This window comes from Salmo salar, chromosome 16 (genome assembly GCF_965601325.2).
Source record: "Salmo salar chromosome 16, fSalSal1, whole genome shotgun sequence".
Classification (NCBI taxonomy): Eukaryota; Metazoa; Chordata; class Actinopteri; order Salmoniformes; family Salmonidae; genus Salmo; species Salmo salar.
Genome location: NC_138306.1, coordinates 40201150 through 40220785, shown reverse-complemented (window position 1 = coordinate 40220785; position 19636 = coordinate 40201150). Strand labels below are relative to the sequence as shown.

The following is a 19636-nucleotide window of genomic DNA, read 5'->3' as shown; positions in this document are numbered from 1 at the left end:
GATGTGTTCAAAAACAAAGATCTCGCTTGTAGTCGAAAACACGCGAGAGTGACATGGTGCTCAATGGTTGTTGTTATTGGGAAAATGGCGTCCAACGTAGAGGCCCCGGAATCTTGGTACCTCGCCCTTCTCGGCTTTGCAGAACATTTCCGCACCTCAAGTCCACCCAAAATACGTTTGTGTGTACATTGTCTTCAAGCTGTTTTCCAGTTTAAACCTCCGCAAAGGGTTGAGGCAAGAACTCATCTTCAACTAGGCTCGGTCCTCTATCATCATACGAAGAACAGCGAGCTCGCGCGGAGCCACTTAGAGAAAGCGGTGAGGAGGGAGAGTTTGAGAAAGCTCGACGATGGAGTCAGAGATGCGCTCATCGGAGTCTCCTATAGTCAAATGGGAAAAGTTGTATTGCTAGCTTTAGATCCTGACCCTTTTATAATTTCATTCATATGTAATTGCATTCAGAATAGTATTTGTTTGTTAGCTCGCATGATATTGCATCTACTGTAACGTTAGCTAGCTTCACTGTGTTACAAGTTGCTAACAGTTGATTACTTTGACTAAGTTATGCATCCATAATGTGTATTTTGTCTCTAACATCTCTTTTCTTTTTAGTGGTTCATTTCACAACAAGTATCCTTTTCAATTATATGGTTTTAACCCCAACACTAGCTGGGGACCAACACAGAGCTTAGTCCTCGGAAACTCAGTTGGTAGAGTATGGCGCTTGCACCGCCAGGGTTGTGGGTTCGATTTGCGTACGTAAAATGTATGCATGCATGACTGTAGGTCGCATTGGATAAAAGCATCTGCTTAATGGCATATAGTATATTACCAACTAGCATTACAATGTGCATTTCTTCAGAACATTTCTCAGATATGTGTTTGCTGCTCCAAGCACATCTTAGTAGTCAAATTACATGTCAAGATAATGTGCGTATTGCTAGGTATTATTACAGCAATGTTGGAGCTAGAAACACAAGCATTTCACTGCACCAGTGATAACATCTCCAAATCTGTGTACCCACCAATACACTTTGATTTGATGAGGTTTCCTTCATGGAATATCCCAGATCCCACAGTTTGAAGATGTTAAATTTGAGGCTGCGAGTCTTTTATCAGAACTCTACTGTCAGCAGGTACCGGTAAATAAAGCTAAAATACATTTTTAATATTTTGCTGTCTGGAGATCCATTTGAAAAACATGTTTATATGCAAGTGTAAGGTTGAGTAGTTATGACTCTGTATTTTCTGTTTTCAGAATCTGGTGGATTCTGCAAAGCCTTTGCTGCGAAAGGCAATCCAGATCTCACAGCAGACTCCCTATTGGCACTGCCGCCTACTGTTTCAACTGGCGGTACGTTGTGTCGTGCTTTATTGTAAATACTGACTGAACTGAATAGTTGTATTTTTTTTAACCCTTATTTTACCAGGTACATTGACTGAGAGCACATTCTCATTTACAGCCATGACCTGAGGAATAGTTATAGGGGAAAGGAGGGGGGATGAATGAGCCAATTGGAAGTTGGGGATGATTAGGTGGCCATGTATGGGCCAGATTGGGAATTTAGCCAGGGCACTGGGGTTAACACCCCTACTCTTACGGTAAGTGCCATGGGATCTTTAGTGACCACAGAGTTAGGTCACCCGTTTAACGTACCATCTGAAAGACGGCACCTTTCTGTTGGATGTTTGGTTGTAGACTGGTACATTGCAATGCATTGAATTTCTCTTATTTTTTTTCCCCCTATCAGCAACTGCACACTCTAGAGAAGGACCTTGTGTCTGCATGTGACCTCCTGGGTGTCGGTGCTGAGTACGCCAGAGTGGTGGGCTCGGAATATACCAGGTGCTGTAACCTTGATGCTATGAACTATTTACTTTTTATATCCACATTGATTCATCATTGAAACAAAAGCGATGTTATTAAACATGCCCTCCAATAGACTTCATTTACATTTTCCTATAACGATAGACTGAATAGGTGATGTATACTTTCACAGAGCGCTGTTTCTCCTGAGTAAAGGAATGGTAAGTCTCAAATTCTTTGTTATGAAATTGCCTAATTTTTAATGGCTGTCTTTTGCATTTAATAAGGGTAAACAGATATCTTGAGTATGTTATGCACTTAAAGGGATACTTCAGGATTTTGGCAATGAGACCCATTATCTATTTCCCCAGAGTCAGATGAACTTGTGGATACAATTTTTATGCCTCTGCGTCCAGAATGAAGGAAGTTAGAGGTAGTTTCGCAATATACCATAGACTTCCTTCCAGTCTTTGCACTAGTTGGCAATTTCCTTCAAACTGCACACAGAAGCATAACAATGGTATCCACGAGTTAATCTGACTTAGGGGAGGGTCTCATTGCCAAAATCCCAAAGTATCCCTTTTAAAGGAGGGAAATAAAAAATGATTTTGCACTGGATAGTCTTTACCATAATGTGTATTTTTGTTCTGTGTATCAGCTCCTACTGATGGAGAGGAAGCTGGGGGAGGTGCACCCTCTGCTCACTCTGTGTGGGACCATTGTGGAGAACTGGCAGGGAAACCCCATCCAGAAAGAGTCTCTCAGGGTCTTCTTTCTGGTGCTGCAGGTCACACACTACCTGGATGCTGGACAGGTAAGGACTCCTCTTGGCCAAGACCAGGGTGCGCAACGCTTGTCAAGGACAGGGAATTAAGGACACCTATGACAACAGTGGTGCACCCCTGTTCAAAAATAAATACTTTCCCTCTAGTTTGTATCGTAATTGTTAAGTAGTTGCATTGATAGTGACCCACCCCTTCCTTACTTTGTGTGCTGCAGGTGAAGAGTGTGAAGCCCTGTCTGAAGCAGCTGCAGCAGTGCATCCAGACTATCTCTACACTCCACGACGATGAGATTCTGCCCAGTAACCCGGCTGACCTCTTCCACTGGCTGCCCAAAGAGCACATGTGTGTTCTCGTCTACCTGGTGAGCCCAATCTCTTCCTCATTCACCTGATGCCTGAGGACTGATTCCGCCCTAGATACTTATGCAGATCTGAAAGGATTGGATGGCTATATTGTGGTAATATCAACATGTTACATGGTAATAACTAGGGCAGGAATGATCCCAGTATCCCGATAGTAAACAAAACACAATGTGGATTTGATGTCTTTACTAATCTTGTAAACAAACATCATGTTTTCATCCAGAGTAAAATGTATTTATTTTCCAAGCTATTGCCCACAATATTCTACATACAGCAGGTTCTTAAAGGTCTGCTTTGTGTTTTAATTTTTGCCATGGATAAACTATTGCAATACTGGTATCGTCACAGCCTTAGTAATAACCAGGGTTGGGTAGGTTACTTACAAAATGTAGTCCGTTAGTTACTCGTTACCTGTGCAGAATTGTAGTCCGTAACGTAACTTTTGGATTACCCAAACTCTAATGTAATCTGATTACTTGCCCCTTAAGAGGCATTAGAAGATAACAAAAAGGATCCATCAAATGCATTTGGTGTGTCATCATAGTGGTCAGACTCGCTCAGGTGGAACAAACCTTTTTTCAATGCTGAATTTGTCATTGAGAAAACAGAAAGTAATCCAAGAGGTAATCATCTTTTTTTCTCTCAAAAGTGTCTAATCTGATTACAATATTTTTGCTGGTAATGGATTACAAATTATTATTTAAAAAAAAATCTGATTACATAGCTGATTACATGTAATCAGATATTCCCCAACCCTGGTAATAACCTTGTTCTCTATATGTTCCAGGTGACTGTCATGCACTCCATGCAAGCAGGGTATTTGGAGAAGGCACAGAAATACACAGACAAAGCACTCATGCAGCTTGAGAAACTTAAAAGTATGTGATTTGAAGCCCACTTATTTCACCTCTGTTTAACACTCACTGTTGTCTAAAAGATCTTCTTGACTCCCCTCTATTTCAGTGCTGGACAGCAGTCCCATCCTCTCCACTTTCCAAGTCATTCTTCTGGAGCACATCATCATGTGCCGGCTAGTCACTGGTCACAAGGCCACCGCATTACAAGAGGTAGTATAGAACCAACTGTTGACCCATTTTTATTTCTGTTTAACTTTACTCATTCACTCTGAAATGAAACACTGTGTGAAGTTATAGTGGAATGTTAAAAGTTGAATCAAAGTAGCTACAGAACTATATGATAGGCATTTTCGTGCCCATTGGCAGTTGAGATAGGATAGAGATTAGGAGCACCATGTCATTTATGAGGATGATGACTTTTTCTCCCCGTATCCCAGATCTCCCAGGTCTGCCAACTGTGCCAACAGTCCCCCAGGTTATTCACCAATCATGCTGCCCAGCTTCACACTCTACTAGTGAGTATTTTAAACCTCCACCCAGAAGACATACCCTCAATTCACTGCCTTGAATAACAGTTACCAGCCCACTTCTGGAACTGGGACTATTGTATCTCTAAAACACTTAACTTTGTGTATATGCTGTTCCATTTCTCAGGGCCTGTATTGCATATCTGTCAACTGTATGGACAATGCAGAGGCACAGTTCACCGCCGCTTTGCGGGTAAGTGACGTAAGTCGTAACGCTAAGCTTATTATACGGGTTTATGTCTGCATGTGTTTAACATTGTCACATTTGTGATGGTGAGTAAATCTGTGTGTTTTCTTTCCAGCTAACCACACACCAGGAGCTGTGGGCGTTCATTGTAACAAACCTGGCCAGCGTCTACATCAGGGAAGGAAACAGACACCAGGAGGTTGGTAGACACACACACACACACTATTCATTTTTACTCAAAAGACAGTATTGTCAACTGTATTAACTTTGTTCTTTCTTTTAAAGCTCTACAGTCTCCTTGAGAGGATAAACCCTGATCACAACTTTCCTGTGAGGTGTGTAAGTGTGTATTGCATAACAGAGATTTTAATGGTTACTCAATCTGGCTCATCAGAGCCAAATAGCTTATTTTTTAAGGCTACGTGTGCAGCCTGGTGGTGAGAAGGTGTATTGACTTTGAGTTGACTGACGTGTGTTTGTGTTGCAGCTCTCACTGTCTCCGCGCTGCAGCCTTCTACATCCGAGGACTCTTGTCCTTCTTTCAAGGACGCTACAACGAGGCCAAGTAAGTCTCCCCCACCTCTTTTACTGAGTTGCTGAGAAGTGTCCCATAAGTTCGTCAAACTTTCAGTGGGAATTGGGAAATAATAATTTCGTGATGATATTGTCATTGCAGACGGTTCCTTAGAGAAACTCTGAAGATGTCCAACGCGGAGGACCTGAATAGACTGACAGCTTGCTCACTTGTTCTGCTAGGCCATATATTCTATGTACTGGGAAACCACAGGGTAAGATCACTCCACAATGGTCACAAATTGATCTTTTGCCAGAAACGTCTACCCTGCCCCTGTTGGTTTATTTATTGGTATATTCGGATCCCCATGAGCTTTTGCTGAAGCAGCAGCTTTTCTTCCCGGGGTCCACAAGTAACAAGAGACTGATAGATAAGGAAACAAGGTCACACAAATTTAAAATACAACAATATACTAAAAATAAAAACATAATAGTACAAACAATACAACAACAACAAAAATGTGTGCCTGTGTCCCATATGCAAACTTTTCACCTTAATTTGTCCATCCCGTACTGTTTATACATTTTATTCAACGTGTTTGCGGCAAAATATTTTTCTTCTGTAGGTTGCATAACAATATGTTGTTGTTTTTCTCCAGGAGAGCAACAACATGGTGGTTCCAGCGATGCAGCTGGCCAGCAAGATCCCTGACATGTCTGTCCAGCTGTGGTCCTCGGCCCTTTTAAAAGGTACGCCCACACCTGCACATTTTCTTTCTTTGGTTTGAGCTTCATTGCTCCCTACTAGGCTTAAAGTATTTGAGGTAGGTTTCCTTGACCACATTGTTTTTGTCTTGTCCCTGTAGATCTGAATAAGGCCCTGGGAAACACCATAGACGCCCATGAAGCAGCTCAGATGCACCAGAACTTCTCGCAGCAGCTTCTCCAAGACCACATCGCTGCCTGCAGCCTCCCCGAACACAACCTCATCAGCGTACGTATCAACTTATCCATGTTAACTTTTTATCTTTCATTATTACTGCCATCAAAGTTGTGGTTTGTAGATCGATGATATAGCTTGTTTAGCTGTGTTTTTCTGTCTGTCCTTTTGTCTTCTCTATCCGTCTGTATGACTGTATGTCTGGTTCAGATGGGTAACAACTCTAATCTGTCTCTCTCTTCTCTGTGACAGTGGACGGACGGCCCACCACCTGGGCAGTTTCAAGCCCAGAACGGCCCAACGTCCAGCCTGGCCAGCCTGCTATGAGCACCAGGCTCGTAACACAAGGGCTGGCTGTCTTCTGGCCTCAAAGATGTCTAGAATTGAACCATAGTTTCTTTCTGTCTTGGGAAAATTTGAGGGGGGGTTGTGAAAACATTGTAGCAGTTATATCAATAAGGTATTCATGTTTTTTTCTCTCCAGCTTTTCATTGTATGAATGCAATTTCTCCTCATGCATGGAAGTTCCTGATATTGATTTACTCTACACGTGTTGCTAACCATCTGCTGAAGATTTTCACAGCTTCATTGTTTTGTACCACCCCATCCTCATGAATTAGTGTAGGTACAATTGGCATCACTTCTCATGTATTGAACCAGTAACATGTTTTGTTTCATGCTAAGTTTGGACTTGGATCTGAATGTTAAATGGGTAGTGTTGTTGAGCTCAAGGGTTTGAATTTCTTGCTGAAAGACTGCAAGCGAGAATAGCGAAATAATTGAATGTACAAGTGCAGTTACTTAATGGAACAGCAGGTGTCCCTGTTGAGCTTTGCTTTGAAAAACCTGCTTTGAGAGATTTTTGTTAACATTTGGCCTGTCATAGATTAGCAAGATGCATCACAAACTCATCTGTTTTCTGTACATATGAACTATAGTTAATTTAAGTTCCATAGATCATGAAGTTGGACATTTTATGAACATACAAGGAACCTCAGATAAAAAAAATCTATAGTACTTTTTGTAATATTAGAATTTGTCTTTATAGTTCTAGTTAAGGGTTTTCTTGACAATACATTATATCGATATGGCACATACGAAACCTTTATTGTACAGTGACATTTTATAACATAAATGTAGTCGTGTGTAATGAATTTTAAACTCTCAGATGTAGTACTCCAACTCAATGCTTGGTATTTAAGTCAATCTTAATGAGCAGACACATCAGAAGCTTGAGTACAATGCCTATACTTTTATTGCTTGTTTTAATAATTTTTCAGACAAAAGTCCGAATAAACATGGTATTTGCAACCATAATTTTGCATTGTTTGAGAATGATTGTCAGTGAGTGATCTTAGCTTTCTTTGATTCATCATGACTTTTCTGACAAACGTACTGAAAATTCAACATGCATACAAGTAGCATATAATGATTTCATACCATGATAACTATTTATGAAAGATATTTATGTCCACATGATCCATAGATGAGAATGCAATTCACTGAGTTAATTCTAAATGATTGACCCCCAACTCCCTGCATAGTGCTGTGCTGTGTGTGTATCAAGACTAAAGTGAAACTGGGCAAACGGGAGCAATGAAAAGAATAATCAGAAAAGGGCATGTGCCTGGCAGATGCTTCATTCAATAATAAGTTTTCACTTTGCACCATTCCATGTATTCTCAAATAAATTTTGTAATCATACATAGAACAAACATTTTTGCAACAACTTCAACAAAGGCTGCGTTTACACAGGCAGCCCAATTCTGATATTTTTTTTCCACTAATTGGTTGTTTGACCAATCGCATCAGAGCTTTTCACATCGACACTTTTTCAGAGCTGATCTGATTGGTCAAAAAACTATTAGTGAGAAAAAGATCAGAATTGGGCTGCCTGTGTAAACGAAAATCCGGGACACTCAAATTAGTATAATATGTTATGTTTGGAATGGTATTTTTTAATTTGTGTATGTCCATCATCCATTTGTATAATATGTTATGAACTTTCAATACGAATGATATGTTAAGAACTTGCTGGTAAGAATCATTCTCAGTGTGAGTAAAGATGCTACAACATAGGCCCCATATTAATACTAGATGCCTCTGTTTCATGTGATGTTGCTGCATTAGGAATCTGATGAGAAGCAGACAGAGAAGTCTTTCTCTATCATTGAGGATCAGTGGAGGCTGCTGAGGGGAGAACGGAACAGAGCAAATGGAATAGCATCAAACACCTGGAAACCATGTGTTTGATATATTTGATACCATTCCACTGATTCGCTCCAGTCATTACCATGAACCTTTTCTCCCCAATTAAGGTGCCACCAACTTCCTGTGTTGAGGATATGCAGGAGAAGTCTGTCTCTGTTGTTAAGGATGTGCTGGAGGTCTATCTCTATCTTTGAGGATGTGCAGGAGAATTCTGTCTCTGTTGTTGATGATGTGCAGAAGTCTGCCTCTATCCTTGAGGTAGTGCAATATAAGTCTATCTCTATTGTTGAGGAAGTCCAGGAGAAATGTACATCCTACAAATGCTCTGCCATCTTTGGTTCAACCAGCCACGGTGTGGAGAACAGTTCCATTGAGGAAGTCAAGGCCCCTAGTCCCTTCCATCCTGAGGACACTGGTAAGAATCATTATACCGTTATTCTTAATGTGAGTAAAATATGCTCTAAGAGTGGTCACATACTAAAATTACATACATCTGTGTGATGCTGCTACCCCAGAATGAGAGGCAGAAAAAGGAGTCTACCACTATTGTTGAGGAGAGGCAGGAGAAGTCTGCCTCATCTATTGTTCAGGAGGTCCAGGAACAGGCTGCCTCTTCCACATTATCTGCCTTTACCAGCAAGAAAAATTCTGCTGAGGAAGGGAACAAGTCATCTTTGTCCCTTGCAGCACATCCATCCTATGGGAACGATTCAGAGTTGGCTGCACAGAGGGAGGCTCTGAAGAAGGAGAGGGCAGCTAAAGCTGTTCTACAGGCTTCACTGGATGAGGAGCATTGCACAAACACACAGCTCCGGCTGAGAGACAACAAAATTGCTTCAGACTTTAAAACGGAGCAGCGCAAGATCAAGAAGCTTGAGGCTGAGGAGCTGGAGCTGAACGGCCAATCAGGAACAGAGCAAAACCAAGGGTAATCTCTGACCAACTGGCCTCTGAGCTGGCAGAGGAACAGGGCAGGAGCCAACAGCTATGGTGAAAGACCTATAAGAGTTGAAGTCTGCTACATCTGCAGATAAAGCTCAAAGTGACCAGCTGAAAGAGAGAGGGATCTCTGAAAAGCAAGATCTGAGCTCCCAAGGGCAGGACCTGAGGGCTCAAGTAAAGGCCTTCCTTCAGGTAAATGCAGATATTAGTCTAAGCACCATCAAAATGACCTCTGAACTGTCAAAGGAAAAGATCAGAAGACAGAAGCTCCAGGCTGACCTCGAGGCGACCAAGCATTAGAGTGTGTTGGAGGAGCTTTATGAGACCAGAGCAGTCTGCAGTGACCTGGAGGAGGCTGTGGCCTCTGAGATTGTCAAGGCTGAGAAATTCCATGAGAAGAGTCTAGCCCTGGAAAAGAGCAAGCAAGAACAGAGTGACCTAACTTCCAGCCTGCAGACCGAGCGCAGTCGCTGCCACTGCCTGGTTGTGGAAGTTGAGGCCATGGTCCAAGACCTGAAGTCAGCTTTGGGCACAGCAAAAGTCTACAGTATCCAGCTGAGTGAGAGGCTCCAGACAGAGAGCTCAGCATATGAGGCTCTGAAGTCACAGCATCAAGCACTTATGTGGCAGCACCAAGCCCTGATGTGGCAGCACCAAGTGTTGGAGGGTGGGTGAGCATCAGGAACTCCTCTGGGATCATCACAGCCTCCTGAATACTAGGAGCTGATCTCCGAGCAGAAAACAATGGTCTCTAAACATCAAACCCTCCTAGTTCAGCATCACAGCCTCAAATCTAAGTTCCAGGACGTTGAGGCAGACTACCAGGGCCTCCAGACCAAACTCCAGACTCTGACCAGTTAGTACAGGGCCATGCAGACAAAGAACAAGGCCTTGATGTCCATGTGCAAGAGCCTTTACTCTGACCACCAATTTCGGGTCTTCGAACACAATTCTGTCCTCTCACAGTAGCAGCCCCTCCGATCAGAGCTTCAGGAGCAGCACCATAAGCTGCATTGGCAGCAGCAGGAGCACTGCAGGGTGGCTGCAGCCCTCTCAGAGGACTACCAGAACCTGGAGAAAGTGCTACAGACAGCTGACAGAGTGCTGAGCCAAATAAATAACAGTGACATTGGTTTACAAGGATACTATAGGAGGATGCTGGGAGACTGTGCTAAAAAGTATTATTGCCCCACTAAGGAAGAGGAGGAAAGGCAGGCCGGGACCAGGGCAGAGGCATCTTTGCTCCAGGGTACTCTGCAGCTGCTGGACCACAGAGAGAATAACAAAGAAAGAGGCAGCCAAAGAGATATGACCACTCACACTACTTGTATCAAAGACACTGGGCCAAAGGAACCCAAACTGTTTGGCCCCACTGAGGAACAGGAGGAAAAAAATGCCAGGAGGAAGGCCAAGTTGTCCTTGCTGAAGTCTACTCGGTGGCTGCTGGAACACAAATATAAGAACAAAGAGAGAAGCATCCAAACAGATATGACCACCCGCAATAATTTATTTTAATTTAAGGATTGTTGTTGTTGTAAGTTGTGGTTAACAGCGTGGTTTACTTTGTATGGATGTTATTTTCCTTATGCATTGAGTTTACTGATATGAATCCACTATGAATAATACAATTGCTGCTGCTAGCCAATTCCTGAGGATTTTCACAACTAGTCATCATTTTGTCGCACAACTTTGGAATTCAATAGTAATATAAGATTTGAATTTCTTGTCCAGCAAGTGCAGTTATTTCATGGACCAGCAGGGGCCCCATTTCAGCTGTGTTTTGATAAACCTGATTTGAGACAGTGAATTTCAGTAACATTTGGCCCTGTCATAAAAACCCATCTGCCTTTTTGAATATACATCTCAAACTATTTTTTAATTACCACAGTTGGAAATAACAAATATATGGACACAAAGTTGGAGTACTTGCCGTATTCTATTCAATGCATGTGTTTTTAAATGATTACACAGTTTTTCAATTATTTTTGGATAGCAGTCTGAATAAACATGGTATTTGCAACCAAAGTGTTATGGAATGTTTGTCAGTAAGTGTACTTAGTGTTTATTAGAACTGAGTTCTATATTGAGAACTATATTGAGTTCATCATGACTTTTCCCACTACCATGTTCCCATTGGGCACACACTGGTTGAATCAACATTGTTTCCTCGCCATTTCAATGAAATTACGTTGAACCAACGTGGAATAGACGTTGAATTGACGTCGGTGCCCAGTGGGTTGTGATAAATATGCAGTACTTTTATATAGCCTACATACATTTATATTATATAGATACATTGACTTAACTCCTTATTCACACTGTAGTCATCTATATTCATATTGTACTGTGCAGTTACTTAGGAATAATTTCCTTAATAGTTATCATTTTATCACTTTCATAAAATAAATTGTCCCCAACTAACTACACAGTACAATACATGAGCCCATAAAGACAAGACAAGACATCATGTATCTTCTGGGTCCAACATGAGATTCAGAGTTGAGTTCATTTGGGGAGAGTATCATTCAGGCACAGGACAGAGGAGGATACCTTGTAAAACTAGCCTTTCCCTTTGACTGATGCGTCTGATTTGTAGATCTCTTTTAATGTTCCTTATTCAGGGGAATGTTGAATCCCTCCTGATGGTGAATTACTGCAGGGATAAATACCGACCTAATGGTCAGCCAGTAATGGTCACATGACTGTCTTTGTTACCAGTCAGCCATGCAGATGTCATGGCTGCCTTTCCTTTGATATGACTTGCACACTCAACAAGTTTACAACAATTGCTGTTCACCCAAAAAAATGCAATCAATTTATACGAATCAGCCTCTCGATTTGTACGTCATTTTAGAAAGTAATATGTTGTTGGATTTTAGGTATGTTCATAAGTGCTGTTGGGCAGTGATGCTTGTTAGGTGATAAGTGTCAGCATAAACAGTTCTGAAAGGAGACGCTTCCTGCCAAATAGTGAGTCCTGTTGATCGTGACAGGGAGGGGTACTTCCTTGTTTTGCTCCTGTACTTCAGTGGGGATTAAGTTGATAGTGCCTTGTTGCTTTAAGCCAGTGTCACACATTGTGCCGACATTGATATGACTCATCTTTTTTTTGTACTGGTTTGAAGCAATAAAGCACTATTTCTCAATTTTCTCTAAAGAACAGGTTTCTGACACTTCACACATCGCTTGACATTTGGCCCCAATTAAAATGGATTGTGCAGAGTGCATAGGTACTGTTTAATTGCTCCTGTTTCTTGAGGGTGTTTTCCCACACTGCTCCATCCAGAGAAGGGAATGTCATCAACTCCTTTAGAAGAGGATGCCAACCTTATGTGCACACAAAATCAATGCCCGTGTCTGGCCACTGCATTCTCGAGACTTAATTTGTAGTGTGATCTCAAAAGTAGTTCAAAAGAATTCCGGTGTCTTAGCTTTTTTGGGTCAAACCTGAGAGTTCAGGCATAAGATACACTTTTGGCCAATGTATGCGGTAGCATGTTTGAATTCATAACCATTTAAATTAATGAGGGCACCAAGGTTAGTTAGTTCGAAGACACTTCTATCGGCCCAGGTGATCAGTATTAGGTTTGGTTCACTTCAGATTGGAATTAGGTTCACAGCATTACTTAGTCAGGGGGATAATATTGATATCACTGCAGTGGGATTGTGATATTGATAAGGGTCAATAATGGTGATATTCAGGGTTTGAATTGGTGGAATTTACCCCAAAATTGGATGCTTTTATTCAGCCCCCAGTTCCCACTTATGTTACTTGTCTCTGATTCCTTAGTCTCTCTCTCTCTCTCTCTCTCTCTCTCTCGTTCTCTCTCTTTCCCTCTCTCTCCCTCACTCGCTCTCAATATCTGATATGTCTGCACTGAGATACTGTTCAAAGATCCTCATGCCCCCAAAGACATGATCAGGAGAATTATTGAGATTGGTCCGGACTCATTGAAAGACAGTGGAGACATCACATAGTACATTCATACTTCTGGTATGTTACACGTTGGTATGCACCAATATTGTGTTTGTTTGTTTGTTGTTTGCTGTTGTATGGACTGTGAATGAGAGAGCTGCCCATGGTTGTTTTAGGGAGGAATCAAAGCACTGAATTGTCAAGTGCCATGATGACAATATGAGAAACATTTACACCGTTTCCAACCGTTTCCATTGACTAGCTATAGGTCTAGATTTTTACATTTTTTGGTAAAAAATAAATAAATGCTCTTAGTTTCATGGAGAGACATTAATTCATGTTAGACATTGATAATTGGTGAATTGACTGATTACAGCACTGGTGTGAGGTAGGTAGAATGATGGCAAGTATTCCTGTGGTGGTTGTGGGGCAAAGCATTGCAATGATGAGACAGGCTACTGAAAACTGGACTTTTTAAATGTGTTTTTACACACATGATATACTCAGTGGCCCTAATGTACTCCTTGTGTGACCACATGCGCATGCTTAGTGATGTGACGCTGTGTTCCATGTGTGAGAGAGAAGCTCATTATTTGGCAACCGGAGTGGCAGCGGGCAAGGCTGAAGAGGGGATCCCCGGGATCGTTTTTTTTTTTTTTTTTTTTTCTTTCTTCATCGAATTACAGGAGTAAATAGTCTGTCAAAACAAGTGAAAAGCGTTACAGCGACACCTCTTCTCCGTAAGTTAAGATATCATTTCAATTGATGGGTTAAAGTAATATTGATTTTAATCAAGCAGACGAAGTTAAACTTATTTCCACTTGTTAATGTAATTATATATCCTTACCTAGCTGGCTAACTGCTGTGAGTGCTAGCCTAGGTAATGGTTTGTGTGTCTCTCGCTAGCTGTAATTAGTTAGCCACACACACCTACTAACGTTACCAGCTAGCGACTGCAAAGTCAGAACAAATTGTCTCAAAAGTCAAAGAATGCATGTAAACTTGTACAGGTTAATATTCCAAAAGACGGATACAAGTATTTTCTTTACAACATGCATTAAAGTAGTCCAAAAACAACAAATTGGTTTCGACTCTCAAAAAAGGGATTCCTTTATTATTATTTTTGTGACTGAATCCCGGAGTGGCTGTCTGTCTGTAACGTTACATGCGAGTGTCCGAGCGAGTTCGTTAGCTAGCCAGCCTGCTTACGTTAGCTTGTCATGAGTGGGAATTTGGTGAATCCCACCACTTACTGGTTTATATACACGAAATATTATACATTTTAAGAATAAATGTAACCCAAACGCTCTCAGGACGTGTTTAATTCTGTTCCCCATAATAGGAATCAAGTGTCAGTAATGCTAACTTGCGACGCTAGCTCACGACCTGGCTTTAGTTAGCTATGTTGTTAGCCGGTTGGACTTTGGTGGGAGACAGGTTGTTGTTGTAAGCGACAATTTTTTTTGAAACTGTATCACAGTACAACAAAGGATATGCAATAATTGTATATTTGTTATCAGAAACCGGCATTCTCGCAGAATAGCTTGAACACGTTTTTATTTTGACGAAGTTGAACGTTCTCATTCATTAAAAGTGTGCATATATATATATATTGCTCAAAAAAATAAAGGGAACACTAGAATAACACATCCAAGATCTGAATGAATGGAATAATCTTATTAAATACTTTTCTTTACATAGTTGAATGTGCTGACAACAAAATCACACAAAAATAATCAATGGAAATCCAATTTATCAACCCATGGAGGTCTGGATTTGGAGTCACACTCAAAATTAAAGTGTAAAACCACACTACAGGCTGATCCAACTTTGATGTAATGTCCTTAAAACAAGTCAAAATGAGGCTCAGTAGTGTGTGTGGCCTCCACGTGCCTGTATGACCTCCCTACAACGCCTGGGCATGCTCCTGATGAGGTGGCGGATGGTCTCCTAAGGGATCTCCTCCCAGACCTGGACTAAAGCATCCGCCAACTCCTGGACAGTCTGTGGTGCAACGTGGCGTTGGTGGATGGAGCGAGACATGATGTCCCAGATGTGCTCAATTGGATTCAGGTCTGGGGAACGGGCGGGCCAGTCCATAGCATCAATGCCTTCCTCTTGCAGGAACTGCTGACACACTCCAGCCACATGAGGTCTAGCATTGTCTTGCATTAGGAGGAACCCAGGGCCAACCGCACCAGCATATGGTCTCACAAGGGGTCTGAGGATCTCATATCGGTACCTAATGGCAGTCAGGCTACCTCTGGCGAGCACATGGAGGGCTGTGCGGCCCCCCAAAGAAATGCCACCCCACACCATGACTGACCCACCGCCAAACCGGTCATGCTGGAGGATGTTGCAGGCAGCAGAACATTCTCCACGGCGTCTCCAGACTCTGTCACGTCTGTCACATGTGCTCAGTGTGAACCTGCTTTCATCTGTGAAGAGCACAGGGCGCCAGTGGCGAATTTGCCAATCTTGGTGTTCTCTGGCAAATGCCAAACGTCCTGCACGGTGTTGGGATGTAAGCACAACACACACCTGTGGATGTCGGGCCCTCATACCACCCTTATGGAGTCTGTTTCTGACCGTTTGAGCAGACACATGCACATTTGTGGCCTGCTGGAGGTCATTTTGCAGGGCCCTGGCAGTGCTCCTCCTGCTCCTCCTTGCACAAAGGCGGAGGTAGCGGTCCTGCTGCTGGGTTGTTGCCCTCCTACGGCCCCCTCCACGTCTCCTGATGTACTGGCCTGTCTCCTGGTAGCGCCTCCATGCTCTGGACACTACGCTGACAGACACAGCAAACCTTCTTGCCACAGCTCGCATTGATGTGCCATCCTGGATGAGCTGCACTACCTGAGCCACTTGTGTGGGTTGTAGACTCCGTCTCATGCTAACACTAGAGTGAAAGCACCGCCAGCATTCAAAAGTGACCAAAACATCAGCCAGGAAGCATAAGAACTGAGAAGTGGTCTGTGGTCACCACCTGCAGAACCACTGCTTTATTGGGGGTGTCTTGCTAATTGCCTATAATTTCCACCTGTTGTCTATTCCATTTGCACAACAGCATGTGAAATTTATTGTCAATCAGTGTTGCTTCCTAAGTGGACAGTTGGATTTCACAGAAGTGTGATTGACTTGGAGTTACATTGTGTTGTTTAAGTGTTCCCTTTATTTTTTTGAGCAGTGTGTGTGTGTGTGTGTTGTATGTATGTATATATATATATATTTTAAAAAAGTGTTTTATGGTGGACGATGTGCGCGCCCCATTCAGTATGGCAAGCAAGTAGTTATCATGGTTCTGTGTCATGATTAAAGTACCCATTTGGGTAGTTCCATGACATCCACCATCTCAGAATGTTCTGACATCGTTTCTGTAGTAAACAGATACGATTAGCATACCTGCAACATTATTTTGTTGAAATATAATTTGAGTTCTGAGAAATTGATTGGAGCCAAATTGGGTAGTTTAATTTATTGGATTCATATAAATAATATTATAGTCGTAAATATCCAATTTGAATCAAACTGTTTTCTAACAATGAGTAAAACATGATGAATCCAAAGAAATGGTCAAAAGCCACACACATACCCCCCACCTCAACAACGAGTGTATATAGCAGGCCTGGAATTTCGTGATTTTTAGGGGCAAGGTCATTTCGTCTTCAAGAGGTGCCCATCTGCCACAGCACCAACATCTGCTAGGGCACCAAGGCCATTAACCAAAATATCCAATTAAATTGGTTTGAAAATCGAAAAACAGTAGCTATTCTGTTAAGACATAAGTGGATGTATATAAATAATTAGCCTACATGTAGAAGTGTAGGTGATAGCCTATGCATATTGGCTACAGCCCATCATGTCCAAACCGATGCTGACATAAGGGAGGCACCTGAAAATGTAACCAAACTTTAATGAGACGTTTTATTACATAATCTGAACAAAAATATAAACTCAACATGCAATAATTTCAATGATTTTACTGAGTTACAGTTCATATAAGGAAATCAGTCAATTGAAATAAATAAATTAGGCCCTAATCTATGCATTTCACATGACTGGGCAGGTGCGCAGCCATGGGTGGGCCTGGGAGGGCATAGGCCCTATCAGAATGAGTTTCTCCCCACAAAATGGCTTTATTACAGACAGAAATACCCCCCCAGTTTCATCAGATGTCTTGGTGGCTGGTTTCAGACGATCCCGCAGGTGAAGAAGCCGGATGTGAAGTTCCTGGGCTGGCGTGGTCACACGTGGTCTGCGGTTGTGAGACCGGATGGATGTATTGCCAAATGATCTAAAATGACATTGGAGGTGGCTTATGGTAGAGAAATTAACATTCAATTCTCTGGCAATAGCTCTGGTGGACATTCCTGCAGTCAACATGCCGATTGCATGCTACCTCAAAACTTGAGACATCTGTGGCATTGTGTTGTGTGACAAAACTGCACATTTTAGTTGCCTTTTGTTGTCCCCAGCACAAGGTGAACCTGTGTAATGATCATGCTGTTTAATCATCTTCTTGATATGCCACACCTGTCAGGGGGATGGATTATCTTGGAAAAGGAGAAATGCTCACTAACAGGAATGTAAACAAATTTGTTTACAATTTGAGCAAAATAAGATTTTTGTGCATATGGAAAATGTCTGGGATCTTGACAATTGTAATGTAGGATCATTATTAATATATAAAGGCTTGGTTCTGTCCACATATTTGAGGCATGTTCATTCCGATAGGAGACTAAGGCCAGTGCCTTTTGCGCGCTGCAACGTCACCCACCTTGCAATCTGAGCAGAGGCAGTCAACATTTTGAAACTATTGAACCATAAATGTAATTGTTTAAAATCTGGATGTGGAAGGTCTTGCCATGTTCCAACCATAGGAATGTTAAGGAGATTATTTTAGAAACACTTCTTCATATGCCATTGAAACCAGTATTTCTCTCATGTTCTCAACTGTCTTTCATTGTCCAGCAGCCAAAGACACAACCTAGTCATATTTCCAACCCATGCTTGTTGTTGCATCTTTAGATTTTCCCTTTATTACATTTCTGAAGGATATTTTCATTTGTCATATGAAACTGCTCGCATTTGCAGTGCACTTTTGAGAAAGAGAAAAAAGAATCACCTGATAGCCGGAACAGCATCATCTAGTGCTCATAACCTGGTAATATCAGGATGTAGGACGGGACATAAAACTAACATAAACCTAACAAATCCATATTCATGGCAAGCTAACGAGTAATTTCTCTGAACAGGGGGGGGGGGGGGGGGGAACAAATTGAGTGGGAATACATTACAAAGGATGACGAAACAATACTCAGAGCCACAGCTCCATACTAAACTCAGCAAAAAAAGAAACGTCCTCTCACTGTCAACTGCGTTTGTCAGCAAACTTAACATGTGTAAATATTTGTATGAACATAACAAGATTCAACAACTGAGACATAAACTGAACATGCTCCACAGACATGTGACTAACAGAAATTGAATAATGTGTCCCTGAACAAAGGGGGGGTCAAAATCAAAAGTAACAGTCAGTATCTGGTGTGGCCACCAGCTGCATTAAGTACTGCAGTGCATCTCCTCATGGACTGCACCAGATTTGCCAGTTCTTGCTGTGAGATGTTACCCCACTCTTCCACCAAGGCACCTGCAAGTTCCCGGACATTTCTGGGGGGAATGGCCCTAGCCCTCACCCTCCGATCCAACAGGTCCCAGACGTATTCAATGGGATTGAGATCCGGGCTCTTCGCTGGCCATGGCAGACACTGACGTTCCTGTCTTGCAGGAAATCACACACAGAACAAGCAGTATGGCGGGTGGCATTGTCATGCTAGAGGGTCCTGTCATGATGAGCCTGCAGGAAGGGTACCACATCTTTTGGTGTTTTTCAGAGTCAGTAGAAAGGCCTCTTTATAGGGTACTAAGTTTTCATAACTGTGACCTTAATTGCCTACCGTCTGGAAATTGTTAGTGTCTTAGCGACCTTTCCACAGGTGCATGCACATTAATTGTTTATGGTTCATTGAACAAGCATGGGAAACAGTGTTTAACCTCTTACATCTAGACGTTCCGCTAGCGGAACACCTGCTCCAATATCCAATGATAGGCGTGGCGCGAATTACAAATTCCTCAAAAATACAAAAACTTCAATTTTTCAAACATATGACTATTTTACACCATTTTAAAGACAAGACTCTCCTTTATCTAACCACACTGTCCGATTTCAAAAAGGCTTTACAGCGAAAGCAAAACATTAGATTATGTCAGCAGAGTACCCAGCCAGAAATAATCAGACACCCATTTTTCAAGCTAGTATATAATGTCACAAAAAACAAAACCACAGCTAAATGCAGCACTAACCTTTGATGATCTTCATCAGATGACAACCCTAGGACATTATGTTATACAATACATGCATGTTTTGTTCAATCAAGTTCATATTTATATCAAAAACCAGCTTTTTACATTAGCATGTGACTAACATGTGACTAGCATTCCCACCGAACACTGCCGGTGAATTTACTAAATTACTCACGATAAACGTTCACAAAAAAACATAACAATTATTTTAAGAATTATAGATACA

The 19636-nt window shown here is 41.9% G+C and overlaps 2 protein-coding genes across 10 annotated transcripts in view; both read left to right on the top strand.

The window, feature by feature from the left end:
- The first annotated feature begins 62 nt into the window (after positions 1-62).
- On the top strand, positions 63-7295 carry LOC106573592 (MAU2 chromatid cohesion factor homolog). 4 transcript variants are annotated; one of them, XM_014148760.3, is made up of 19 exons: positions 63-318; positions 613-630; positions 1071-1136; positions 1259-1354; positions 1752-1846; positions 2001-2028; positions 2466-2621; positions 2807-2953; positions 3742-3832; positions 3918-4021; positions 4249-4326; positions 4466-4531; positions 4641-4724; positions 4811-4860; positions 5013-5090; positions 5202-5313; positions 5698-5788; positions 5905-6032; positions 6231-7295. In XM_014148760.3, exons 1-19 carry the CDS (start codon positions 64-66, stop codon positions 6303-6305), a joined length of 1818 nt encoding a protein of 605 aa, XP_014004235.1. In that variant the 5' UTR covers position 63; the 3' UTR covers positions 6306-7295. The 4 variants fall into 4 exon arrangements, with proteins under 4 accessions (XP_014004235.1, XP_014004232.1, XP_014004234.1 ...); XM_014148757.3 differs by having other exon boundaries at positions 4466-4540; XM_014148759.3 differs by having other exon boundaries at positions 1071-1142.
- Positions 7296-13636: 6341 nt separating this feature from the next.
- Positions 13637-19636, top strand: part of LOC106573594 (transcriptional repressor p66-alpha) — a 43203-nt gene continuing 37203 nt past the window's right edge. For 3 of the 6 annotated variants that reach the window (XM_014148764.3, XM_082962707.1, XM_082962711.1), the window contains exon 1: positions 13670-13787. The gene's annotated coding sequence lies outside the window, so the exon portion shown is untranslated. Of the gene's footprint in view, positions 13788-19636 lie in introns of all 6 variants that reach the window. The other 3 variants (XM_082962708.1, XM_082962709.1, XM_082962706.1) reach the window with 3 other exon arrangements.

Coding starts and splice junctions, on each gene's coding strand:
- LOC106573592 (XM_014148756.3), top strand. CDS start 64: ATGGTTGTTGTTATTGGGAAAATGGCGTCCAACGTAGAGGCCCCGGAA. Junction 3,833..3,917: donor GCAGCTTGAGAAACTTAAAA/GTATGTGATTTG, acceptor CCTCTATTTCAG/TGCTGGACAGCAGTCCCATC. Junction 5,314..5,697: donor ATGTACTGGGAAACCACAGG/GTAAGATCACTC, acceptor GTTTTTCTCCAG/GAGAGCAACAACATGGTGGT.